The 12,319-nt window shown below is 44.4% G+C and overlaps 1 protein-coding gene across 1 annotated transcript in view; it reads left to right on the top strand.

The window, feature by feature from the left end:
• Window positions 1-12,059, top strand: part of ACO2 (aconitase 2) — a 39,089-nt gene extending 27,030 nt beyond the window's left edge. The window contains exons 10-18 of the mRNA XM_015419172.1: window positions 2,817-2,974; window positions 3,072-3,145; window positions 3,872-3,983; window positions 4,621-4,743; window positions 5,095-5,250; window positions 8,219-8,410; window positions 9,397-9,529; window positions 10,252-10,373; window positions 11,566-12,059. Coding sequence (XP_015274658.1) covers window positions 2,817-2,974; window positions 3,072-3,145; window positions 3,872-3,983; window positions 4,621-4,743; window positions 5,095-5,250; window positions 8,219-8,410; window positions 9,397-9,529; window positions 10,252-10,373; window positions 11,566-11,703 — 1,208 coding nt within the window. The 3' untranslated portion in view covers window positions 11,704-12,059. The remainder of the gene's footprint in view (window positions 1-2,816; window positions 2,975-3,071; window positions 3,146-3,871; window positions 3,984-4,620; window positions 4,744-5,094; window positions 5,251-8,218; window positions 8,411-9,396; window positions 9,530-10,251; window positions 10,374-11,565) is intronic.
• The last annotated feature ends 260 nt before the right edge of the window (window positions 12,060-12,319 follow it).

The raw sequence follows: 12,319 nt of genomic DNA, 5'->3' as shown, positions 1-12,319 counted from the left end.
AGCACTGGTGTTGTTAGATCTGTCGGCCGCGTTCAACACGGTCGACCACCAGCTGCTGGCCCACTGCCTCGCCGACACGGGGATTCAGGGGCTTGCCCTTCAATCGTTCGCCTCTTTTCTCCAAGGTCGGGGACAAAGGGTGGCGATAGGGGACCAGCAGTCCCAGAGACATCCCCTGGAGTGTGGGGTGCCTCAGGGGGCAGTGCTGTCCCCGATGTTGTTTAACACCTACATGCGCCCCCTTGGCCAGATTGCCCGGAGTTGTGGGCTTGGGTGCCATCAATATGCAGATGACACCCAGCTCTATCTGATGCTGGGCAGCTTGTCGGACTCTGCCCCGGATGACCTGTATCGGGCGTTACAGGCTGTGGCTGGGTGGCTCAGACTGAGCCGGTTGAAACTAAACCCGGCAAAGACGGAGGTCCTGGGCCTGAGTCGGATCAGCTCAGGGTTGGGGCTCCCTCTCCCGACTTTTGATGGGGTGCCTTTGGTACCAGCGTCGGAGGTTAGGAGTTTGGGTGTGCGCCTGGACTCCTCTTTAACGATGGAGGCCCAGGTGGCAGCCACTGCCAGGGCAGCCTTTTATTATCTTCGGCTGGCTCGGCAGTTGGTCCCCTACCTTAGCCGTGAGGACCTGGCCACGGTGATCCATGCGACGGTTACCTCAAGGCTAGACTACTGTAACGCTCTCTACATAGGGCTGCCTTTGTCGCAAATCCGGAAGCTGCAGCTAGTGCAGAATGCTGCAGCCAGGTTGTTGATGGGTCTCTCGAGGAGGGACCACATTCAGCCTGTGCTGAAAGCGCTGCACTGGCTGCCAATAGCGTACCGGATTCGCTTCAGGCTCCTACCTGGTGGAAGGAGCTCCCGGAGGAGATCTGGGCCCTGCGGGATCTTTCTCAGTTCCGCAGGGCCTGCAAGACGGAGCTCTTCCGCCAGGCTTTCGAGTAGGAGCTGTCGCCACTATTACTCCATCATTGCCATCTATGCACTATCACACCATCACCACGACTATCTGGCCCCTTTGGGGGTGCGAGGTGCCCCTGGCAGGAAAAGGATGATAGATTTCGGGAAAGTTACCATTGGGTTTAAGATCTACCCCATCTTATGACAAATGGAGCACTGTGATTTTGTTACTGTATTTTATTGTTTTATATTATGTGCTTTTATTGTTTTAATCTTGGCACTTTGTGCCCTTGTTAGCCGCCCTGAGCCTTCGGGGTAGGGCGGGATACAAATCTAAAGATAAATAAAAATAAGAATGCTGTGGCCAGGCTCCTGATGAGTCTCCCTAGATGGGAGCACATCTGGCCTGTGCTGAAAGCACTGCACTGGCTGCCAATAGCATACAAAATTCGCTTCAAGGTGCTGGTACTTACCTTTAAAGCCCTATATGGCCAGGGTCTGGCATACCTGAGGGACCGCCTTTCCCCGCACATACCCCAGAGAGCACTACGGTGGGGGTCACAACATCGGCTAGTGATTCCAGGCCCCAGGGAGGCCAGGCTTGCTGCAACCAGGGCCAGGCCCTTTTCAGTGGTGGCTCCTACCTGGTGGAACGAGCTTCCGGAGGAGATCAGGGCCCTGTGGGACCTTTTACAGTTCCGCAGGGCCTGCAAGACGGAGGTCTTCCACCAGGCTTTTCATTAGGAGCTGCCACTGCCACTACCACCAATTATTATCGTTAGTAACAACAGGGTAGCGGGCCGGCCCTATGAAGATCGAGCCACAGCATCGTGACAGATCGATTACCGCTGAACCGGGACTTTGTATTACAACTACACTATGCCATCTAAATTTGATTCAAGGACTAACATCACTGAGCACTTTAATTGTAAAATATGGTTGTTTTATTTTGTTTTATGTGTTTTTATATGTTTTTATATTTGGCACATGGTGCCCTAAATTGTGAGCCTCCCTGAGCCCGTTTGTAGGGAGGGCGGGATAGAAATATAATAAAATAAATAAATAAATAAATCTTGTGTGAAACACAGAAACACCACTTGAGTGGAGAATAAGACATTCTCAGTATGGAAGCTGATACCAGTTTACAGAGGCTGTTCTTCTGGAAGACAGGGATTTGACCAAAAGGTTTGAGGAGGCACAGAGGTCCCTCAAGCAAGTCAAAAGAGGTTATTGCTTGTAAGGAGAAGAGAATAACAATCTGGCCAGAGGAAGAAGAGACAGATAGGAAAACCCCTGGTCAAGTCTGTGTGACCATCCAGAAACAAGATCAAAAGAAGGTTTAAGGGACACTAGTAAAAGCAGTGAAACGTCTCTAACAGCATCAAGCCAAAATAAACCAGGGAAAATAACTCACAAAATATCTCTAATGTTGTATAAAAACAGTTTTGGGTGTATATTTGAACCTCTTCTTACCAAACCTATTTAGAGTTCACTTGTAAATAGAATTTTCGAACCCCTGCCTGTTTATTCCAATAAATTTGGTTTCTGTTTCCCTAGGTGCCTATTTCTGAGGGAGAATCTATAGAGGTACATACCCTCCTCAGTCACAATTGCTTATTTGGAGTGCAAGCCAACAAAGTATCAAACAGTAATAAGGTGGTAAAACAGCTTCATAATGAAAGTTTATTTACCACATAAAAAGAGTGACACGCTACCTAAAGGCTACCCAGTTATCAGATATGGAACTGAAAATTCATAGGGAGGTTGGAGTGAAAACCTTATAAGGGTGATTGTTTGACAAGAGTACCCATCCGGTACAGTATCTATGCTACACTTCCTCCAGGAAAGGGGTTAGGCCAGAATATTGAAGTGTCATACTATCTTGGATGTTCTGTTCTTAATCTGCACAGGGCTGATCGGTAGCTGCACTAATTCAAGCTACGAAGACATGGGTCGGTCTGCTGCAGTGGCAAAACAAGCATTAGCTCATGGGGTTAAGTGCAAGTCTCAGTTCACCATCACTCCTGGTTCAGAACAGATCCGAGCCACCATTGAAAGGGATGGTTATGTGAGTATGCTCGCAATTGTGTTTTATCATGATGCATTGCATGGGATGCGGGATATTGGTTGCTTTTCGGATAGCTAAATTTTGTTTTTCGCCTCAGGCAAAAATCCTGCGTGATGTTGGTGGAGTTGTTCTCGCCAATGCATGTGGGCCATGCATAGGCCAGTGGGACAGGTAAGATTGAAAACTGGGAGGGGAAGCTGCTATGTTCCTGAACTCACCCTTGTCTTTTTAAAATGGGAAATGAAGCACATAAATTAATTCCAATACACAAAAGTCCTTGCAAGCCAAAAATTTTCGTTCTACTGAAGACCCAAATTAACTGGTGAGTGGGAGCACTATTTGCATGCCTGCCATTTTTCTTATATTTTACCCCTCAAGGAAGATCACCTGTAATGACATGCAGTCCTTAACTTTTTAACTGTGGCTGTTGTCAAATGTGTTTAAGTCTGTAAGTTTGGAAAGCAACTCTATAGATTTCAGGACATGGATGCAGGTTGCTTAGTTTACTTTAGGGATATTTTTTCTCTGCCTTGTCCAAGGCCCTTAAATTTGATTCGTATTTTGTTGACAAGCCACTTCAAGCAGAAGACTCTTCTAGACTACAGAGGAAAGAGTTTTATCAATTTTAGGCACATCACAGTTCTTTCTTGTGGTGATGGGACATTTGAACCCATGAAGCAGCCTTATACTGAGTCAGATCATTAAGGTTGATGTTGTCTATTCTGACTGGCAGTGGCTCTTCCATGGTGTCAAGTCATGGCTTTTCACATTGCGTACCACCTGATCCTTTTAATTGGAGATGCCAGGGATGGAACTTGGTGCCTTCTGCAAGCCAAGCAGATGCTGTGCTGCTAAGCGAGTTTTGAAAAGTGTATAGCCATTTCTCTGTCTTTGCAGGAAAGATATCAAAAAGGGAGAAAAGAATACAATTGTTACATCCTACAACAGGAACTTCACAGGTCGCAATGATGCCAACCCAGAGACGCATGCCTTTGTGACATCTCCAGAGGTATGGCAGGTGTCCAGCTTGTGCATCAAGGACAGTGGGGTTCAGAACTGGTCCTGCTGTGATCCCTATGAAGACCTAATGTGTGAAACCCTCCTATGGTGTGGAAATATTCCCATGGACACAAACACTAGCTAGTGAATCTTTAGGCCACAAGTCCCTGAAATTAGATTGCAAGTAGCTACTCCCTAGAAATGAAGGAGCTAGGACCAGCTGGAAAGTTTTGGACTTAAACTGGGGGGAGCTGGATCCAGCCCTCTGCTGCAGAGTACACTGGGTGACCTTGGGCCAACCACACTTTAAGTCTCATCGAACTCATAGGCAAGTTGCAATGACAAAATGCATGCTATCTCCTGAGCGCTTGGGAGGAAAGGTGGGGTAAAAGAGTACCCAGACACTAAAAGATTTACTGCCTGATTAATCAGGCTGATTCTGGAGTTCAGCAAATGTTCCTTTATTCCACTTCATGTTAACATTAGGCTTTCACAGCAGATGTTTCTCTGTGTCAGTGTGATTTAGTTTGTGTTCTAGAGCTTGGTAAAACTAGGGCACACATTACTGAAGGAAAATGATAACTGAGGTGTATAGGGTGAAGGGAATAAGTTTATCCGTAAAGGTGTGTGTTTGTTTTTGTTTCTAGATAGTCACAGCCCTGTCTCTTGCTGGCTCTCTGAAGTTCAATCCAGAGAGAGACTTCCTGACAGGAGCTGATGGCAAGAAGTTCAAACTTGAGGCACCTGATGCTGATGAGCTGCCCAAACTGGTAATCTTGCTACTTTTGTGTAACTTCCTACCAGCTGGGGATGAAGAATGGGAATATTATTAAAAGGGTGACTGTTGGAAACAGTTCGGTGTTATTGGCTGCTTGCATAGCTGATCTAAATAACAGAATGTGCTAAAGTGTCTTACGGAACATGGGCTGTGATCCCTCTGGACAGGGAGGGTGGTGTACTTCTGCGGGAATACATTAGGTGATCAAAAGAGCATCGGAGCCCTTAATGGCAGAGGACAGACATGAGGTCTTGCTTTGAATTTTTTCAGTTTAGCTTTTCCATTCTGGGTAATGTTGGCTTCCTCCTTAGAGCAGTAACCTCTGACTCCTGCTTCCTTCCAGGATTTTGATCCAGGACAAGACACTTACCAATACCCTCCAAAGGATGGCAGCAACCAGCATGTGGATGTGAGCCCTACCAGCCAGCGCTTGCAGCTTCTTGAGCCCTTTGATAAATGGGATGGCAAAGATTTGGAAGATTTGCTGATCCTCATCAAGGTCAGCTCTGGAGGGCGAGACCCCATAGGATTGCTAAGGGTTATGCTTCCTTCACAGTTGATGGGGTTTTTGTTTTTTTACAAGCATACAGATTTTAAATAAATAAAATGTAATATAAGCTTTAAATGTAAACATGCCCTGCGTTTGGATTCTAGTACTCAGGCTGGTGTATAAAAAGTAAAACCTCAGTATAAACCTATGCACTGGAAGAGCCAGTAACGGCAGGTGCTAACAGATCTCTTATCAAACGCAATAGCAAACCCTGGTCAAGTAAAACTGTGCTTGGCTGCTTCTCAAAAGCCTTCAACCAGGGGGACAAATAAGGGGAGGGGGGTTGCACAACTGGGGCATCCCCGCAGAAAAGGCCCCTACCTTTATCTTCCCTGCTGTATTCAGCCTTCTCTCCCCCGGCAGCCTCTTCCCAGTAAGATGATGGCCCTGTTTTTTTTTGTGTGTGTGTGACTTTTTTTATTATTTAATTTTCAATAATATAAAATACAAATAACATATATATAATCACAGTGATACAGTACAATGATACAACATTAGCTATTCAAATATAATTTAAGTAAAGCCTTATTTTATAGTTATAAACATACAACACTTAACACTACTATAACTTTCCTAAATAACAAAAACATATGACCTTTGTCATTTTATTATATAACATGAATTACAGGTAGGTTAAAAAATAGCTATTATTTCTTTGTACCTTTCCGGTGTGGTAGAAGATGGAACAAACTGGTTTGAAAGAGCAGCTTCAATAAAATCTACCCATTTGGAATAAAACAAAGATTGTTTTTCAAAACTGTTAATATTTGGCGTTGATAATGATATTTTCTCTAAAGTGTAATATTCCCACACAGTCGTGTACCACTGATGTAACATTAACGGAGATTTGCTTTTCCATGATGGCCCTGTTGTGTGTGGGGCCCATTGTGCAGTGGGGAACCAGCAAGGCCTTCTGGGGGGGCACCTCACTTTCTCTGGTATCCCCCTCCCCACACTATTTCTCCTTTCCCTTCTCCTGGTAGTCCCCATATCTCAGCTTTTCCTGCTCTTTCTGTCCATCCAACCCACCAACCAAACCTACTTTTTATTTGCTCCTTGTCTTCAGCTGTATTTATCATTTACTGGATTAGACCAGTGGTCCATCTAGTCCAGCATCCTGTCTCACACAGTGGCCAACAGGTTACTCGGAAGGCCGGCTGTAGGGCTTAGAGGCTGAAGATTTCCCCTGATGTTGCCTCCTGGCACTGTTATTCAGAGGTTTACTGCCTCTGAATGTGGGGGTTCCCTTTTGTCACCAGGGCAGGTAGCTATTGATAGACCTATCCTCCATGAAGCTGTCTAATCTCCTTTTAAAGCTGTCTGTGTTTGTGGCCATCACTACATCCTCTAGCAGTGAATTCCACATTTAATCACTCAATGAGTAAAGTGTTTCCTTCTGTCAATCCTGAATCTACTGCTCATCAGCTTCATTGGATGCCATCAAGTTCTGCTATTTTGAGAGAGGGAGAAAAAGTTCTCTGTCCACACTCTCTATCATGCCTCCCTTTAGGTGTCTCTTTTCTGAACTCATCCTTTTTATCCTCACAACAACAGTGTAGGCAACACAACAGCAAAAATAGCCACTGTGCAATACAGTGCTATTTCACAGGAGCCGTAGAGCAGTGGCAGCCCTGGGTGAATCATTCATGTCACATGCTATCAAGTTGCTTGGTGGTTGCTTCCAGGCCAGAACAGCCCTGGAGAGGCTCCTTCCCTTCCTCCTGCCTTTTAATGACAGAAACTGAGGTTTGAAGCCTGACACTACTGTTGTCATTGCCAAGCAGCCCCACATAGGCCATTGAGAGGGTATTTGTTTTTTAAAGCTACATGTACTGCTTCTATTTTAGAGGGTTTTAACACACACAGACACACACACACACACACCCCAATGTATTTTAAGATTTCAGATTTTTCTGCACACCTGGGGCCTTTTGTACATTCGTAGAAAGATTTGTTTTGCCTGATCATGGCTCCAGTCTCTGGATTCAAGTATCCCCAAATGTGGCCATGTTGAGAATTAGATACATTGTTACATTCTGCTGCTCAGCCCAGTCTAATTAGCAGCTGTGCTGCTACATTCTAGTTTAAGTGGCAGGCATTGGCCACACACTGCAATAATCTTAGTTGAATATTTCTGGGGTATAGGTAGCTGAGCTCAGATTTGGATTTTCCAGGGAAGGCTGTTGCAGGTGCACCAACCAAACCTTGTGGAAATTTCAACTGACAGATGATACTTGGTTGAGTACAAGAGCAGGAATTCAGTTTCTTTGAAATCAGCACCTCAGTGGAGCCAAGGCACCATCACAAGAATTTTTTTCTGAGGAGGTTAGGTTCTGACACACACACACACACACACATACACACACACACCCCAAATCTGGGAAACCGTTGCATCCAGAGCATGGTCACATCACTCAGATATTACTAATGGTGTGTGTGTGAGTGGGGGAAGGGTTCTGGAACCCAGGATACAGAGAGGTTGTTTTAGAGTGGAGAAGTCAACTGCTAAAAGTTCTGTTGCTTGCTTTTCAACCTGGAAGAAAATACATATCTCAAGCTCCCTTTTATGAATGTGTAGGGTAGGAAAATGTCACCTACATTGGTTAATTATTTGAAACACAATTTCAGCCATATAGACCTCTGCATATTCTAAGGGAAGCATGCTTGTTGGGGACAGAGCGTATATTGCAGTGTGTTTCTGTCTGTTGCTAAGCAGTTGGAAATGCCTGGTATAGAATTGTCAATGTTCCTCGCTAGGTTGCAGACTGGTGATCTATCTTTACCTGAAGGTTTAGCTCTGTCTGTTCAGAATGTTAGCTTTCTTCATAAGCACTCAGTTAATGTTTATAGTGCCACTGAGGATGAAAAGTATTTGGGACTGTCACACGACTCCTCTTTGTGTCTATTTGCTTTCCAGGTGAAAGGAAAATGTACCACTGACCACATATCAGCAGCTGGACCTTGGCTCAAATTCCGTGGCCATCTGGACAACATCTCAAACAACCTGCTGATTGGAGCTATAAATACTGAAAATGGCAAGGCTAACTCAGTGAGGAATGGATTAACCCAGGAATTTGGGCCTGTTCCAGACACAGCCCGTTACTACAAGGTAAGAGTTCTGTACTGCATGAGACTATAAGAAGCAAAGATTTATGGGTATGTGGTCCTTTGGTAGGGCTTGGCCACACTATTGCCAATACTGTGACAGTATTCTCAAAAATTGTTCAGTGAAACGGTATGTGGGAATCCTGCTTTCAGTTCTGCAGCATCTGCCTACTGTTCAGACATGTATGTTGGCTGAAGCAGCAATTTTACTTCCAGCCACTAGATGCTGCTGTGAAGCTAGTGGCCCTGCTAGGTAGTGTCCCCAGTTCTACAGGCAAATCCCATGCTGAAGGTGGAGAAAACTGCTGGTAGTTCCCTGGCACTATTAGGAAATGGAGATTCTTTAGTGCTCATGCTTGTTTCTGAGAGGCCAGACAATATTCTTGACTGCAGGTCCTCTATTCGCTCAGCAGCACTTATTTAACTTCAAAAATATCCCAGCCCCATTCAATATGAGCAGATACTAGACTATGGCATGGGGGACGGGTGTTTTGGCACTCTAAAAGGCATGGGGGGGGGGGACAAGATTGCTTGTTGTTGCCATGGTGTGGGCCTGATCAAGATCGGGCCCTTGCAGCAGATTTTAAATGGCTAAATTATCCTGTAAAATAGCAGCAGGTTGCGCCACAGGTTGGCCCCATGGCTGCTTTCACTTCTAGTTGGGCTATAAATAGGAGAATATTTAATTTTCATTAGCTTATCGTGATAAGGTGACAGGGTCTTTGGGGGGAACACAACTTCTTAGCCATTGAGATGTCTCCACATTTCTCAGTCACTGGAACATTAAGGAAGCATATTTAACTCCTGTTTTTCCCAGAAAGAGGCCTAGCTCCACTTCCAGTGTCTATCCTCTGGTTGCCCTCAAATAGCTTCTCATGTAGTGAAATTTTTTCTTCAGAGACCTGTGATTTAGGGAGACTAATTTAACAAACCCTGTGACTACCTTCCATCTCTTGAGTGTCGAATCGTTCTGCATTTGTTTGCTCACAGAAACAAGGTGTTCAGTGGGTGGTTGTTGGGGATGAAAACTATGGTGAAGGCTCGAGTCGAGAGCATGCAGCGTTGGAACCACGGCATCTAGGAGGAAGAGCCATCATAGTTAAGAGCTTTGCCAGAATTCATGGTGAGACTATTTCTTTTTGAACAACCAGAAAGCTGGGTGTGGCTTCAGGGTTTTCGTCCTCTAAATTACATAACGATTGTTCTTTATAGGATAGCTGTGTGTGCGCCCTGACCCATTTTTAAACCAATAGCTATTCCTCAGGCAGTGATGGCCTGTTTCTGTCTCTTGCAGAGGAACTAACAGTATAGCTGTTCTAATGTTATGTGCTCAATGGTTGCCATTGTCTCTGTACATTTTCAGCTAGAGTAGAAGACTGAAAACCTTTTGCTTTGTCAAACAAAAACACCCAAAAGAGCAGGGATTGCCCTATATGAGTTGAAAACCCTTATTCTGATGTATATTATTGAACCATGATCCACAGCCTTCAAGCTTTCAGTGTTTCCTAACAAAATATCATGTGCAGTATTTGGGTAACACACTGTACCTGTCGTTTTTTCCAGCTTGGATGCATACATAAGACAGAGTGCAGCAGGCAAACTGATTAACTGTTCAGGATCTTTAACCTGCGAGTAGGATGGGAAGAGATTTGCTTCCTTTTAGCCTCTTCATTTAGAGGGCTTGTTTAAACATATGCTGGCCTGGTATCTGACAGTACTTTAGAAGACAGTTTTGGTTGTATAACAAAATCCCCAAAACAAAACTGGAGTTCAGCTATTCCTCACAAGTTGGCTGAAGTGTATCCTAAGCATTCTGATAACTCTTTAACCCGGTATTTGTAACAGAAACCAACCTGAAGAAGCAAGGCCTCCTGCCATTAACCTTTGCTGATCCTGCCGACTATGACAAGATCCATCCTGTAGACAAGCTGAGCATCGTAGGTCTGAAAGATTTTGTTCCTGGAAAGGTAATGAGCATAGTTTCTCATTAGGAGGCCTTGTTTTCTTCTGTTTGTCTGTAGTGGCTGCTGCACTGATATTCCACTTTAGATATTTGGATAGTTTCTGAAATGCCAAAAAAATAGTTTCTACAGCTTGATTTCAGTGAATCTTTAAAAACGCAATTTTCTAGTCTTCCAAGTTCTGAGCGGCTCTCAGTAAAGCAGCAATCCCAGAAACCTTTTAGCAGAATGTCACAATTTGGGCTTCTGTATTTATTCCAACTCTGAGTGATTCTCCATTGTTCAGTTTCATTATTGTCCCATGAATTGTTTGCACTAAAATTATACAATTATCTCTGTGATGCAAAATGTATTTAGGGATCCTTGGCAAAGAATTTTAGTTTTGTTTATTTGTTTTATTGCAAAAAACACATTTATTGCAGTCTACCATTACTCCTAGCTAAGAAGATACACTCTTCAGTACTAGTGGAGGAAAAAACTGGTGGAAGACATGTTTTATGTAGGCTCTTAAACTGAGAATTACTTGAGTCCAAGGAATAACATTTGAGTCCAGTGGCACCTTTAAGACCAATAGAATTAAACTCTGTTGGTCTTAAAGGGGCCACTGCTCCCAAACTTTGTTCTGTTGCTTTAGACCAACACGGCTACCCACCTGAATTGAGTCTAACGGAAGTTGCTTAATTTTTTTAACTGATATCCCACCTCTTATTAGCAACATTTCAGTTTGTACAATAAAGTACTTTTAGGTCCTGGTCACACGGCGAATTTGCCGCGGGAGAGCCACGGGTGGTGGGCGGATTATTGGGGCGCGATCACACCGCAACATCTGGCAAGTGGAGCGCACCCGTGGCATACCGCCGAAAAAGCGCAATTAAAAAACAGTACCTCGTATGTAGTGGCAAACGGTTTGCCACGGGCTGCCTCCGGACTCCTGCGGTGTGATTGCCCCGGCCCCTCGTTAATGCGCAGGCGGGGAGGACAGGACCCGTGGTTTGCCGCCAACGCGTCGGATCGCGTTCTGGTGGCTCTAATTGCCAGAGGAATTGCCCCCCCCCCCCCCCCCCCCCAACGTTATATGGCCCGTGTGACCGGGGCCTTAGATCAGGTTCATTGCACATAGTTGATGTATTATTGATTATGGATCGAGTTGTAATGCAAAAGCTAGACTTGACTTACCTCTTTTCCCCCCTACCAATAGCCCTTGAAATGCATCATCAAGCATCCTAATGGGAGCCAAGAAACAATCATGCTGAATCATACCTTCAATGAGCCCCAGATCGAGTGGTTTAAAGCCGGTAGCGCACTTAACAGAATGAAAGAGCTGCAGAAACACTGAACCCGCACAAACACGCACATCCAGTGGACTTGATGGCTGTCTTCATAAAAAGTGCAATTCTGCAACTCTTCTTGGGAATAAATGTCTGATCAAATGTAACCTTAGCTTCCTTTTTATTACAGTACTTATTTGCTGACACTGATCGGAGTCTGTTTTTTTCTTTTTGGCATTATCAGGTTCTGGCTTCCTTAGCTCCCTACATTGTGTTTGATGCATTTCAGATGTGTCCCATATTACTTACTATTTATATTTAATTACCTACCTAATTATTTTTCTGCCCAATCATTTCATTGATGGTTAACGGATGAAAAATAAGAATGTTTTGTGAAAAAACAAAATAAAGATTGTGACTGACACATCCTAGTCTCAGTGTTTCTACTAGCATTCTGCTCAATTTCCTGCAGGTTGTTTCTGTAAAAACTGCAGAGTTCAAGAATGTAGAAGTAAATGTGCCATAGATCCCAGGCTATGGCATCAGTAAAATCTGTCAGGTAACTGTAAGATTCTTCTTGCTATAAACTTGTCCAAATGGCTTTGATGTGAAGTCTAGGTTCTTGCTAAGGTATTAAATGAAGACTGATTGGGAGGAGGGTGTTCAGATGCTTGAGGGCTTTAC

Source organism: Gekko japonicus, unplaced genomic scaffold (assembly GCF_001447785.1).
Source record: "Gekko japonicus isolate JY-2015 unplaced genomic scaffold, Gekko_japonicus_V1.1 scaffold37, whole genome shotgun sequence".
NCBI classification, from domain to species: Eukaryota; Metazoa; Chordata; class Lepidosauria; order Squamata; family Gekkonidae; genus Gekko; species Gekko japonicus.
This window is presented reverse-complemented; position numbering and strand designations above follow the sequence as displayed.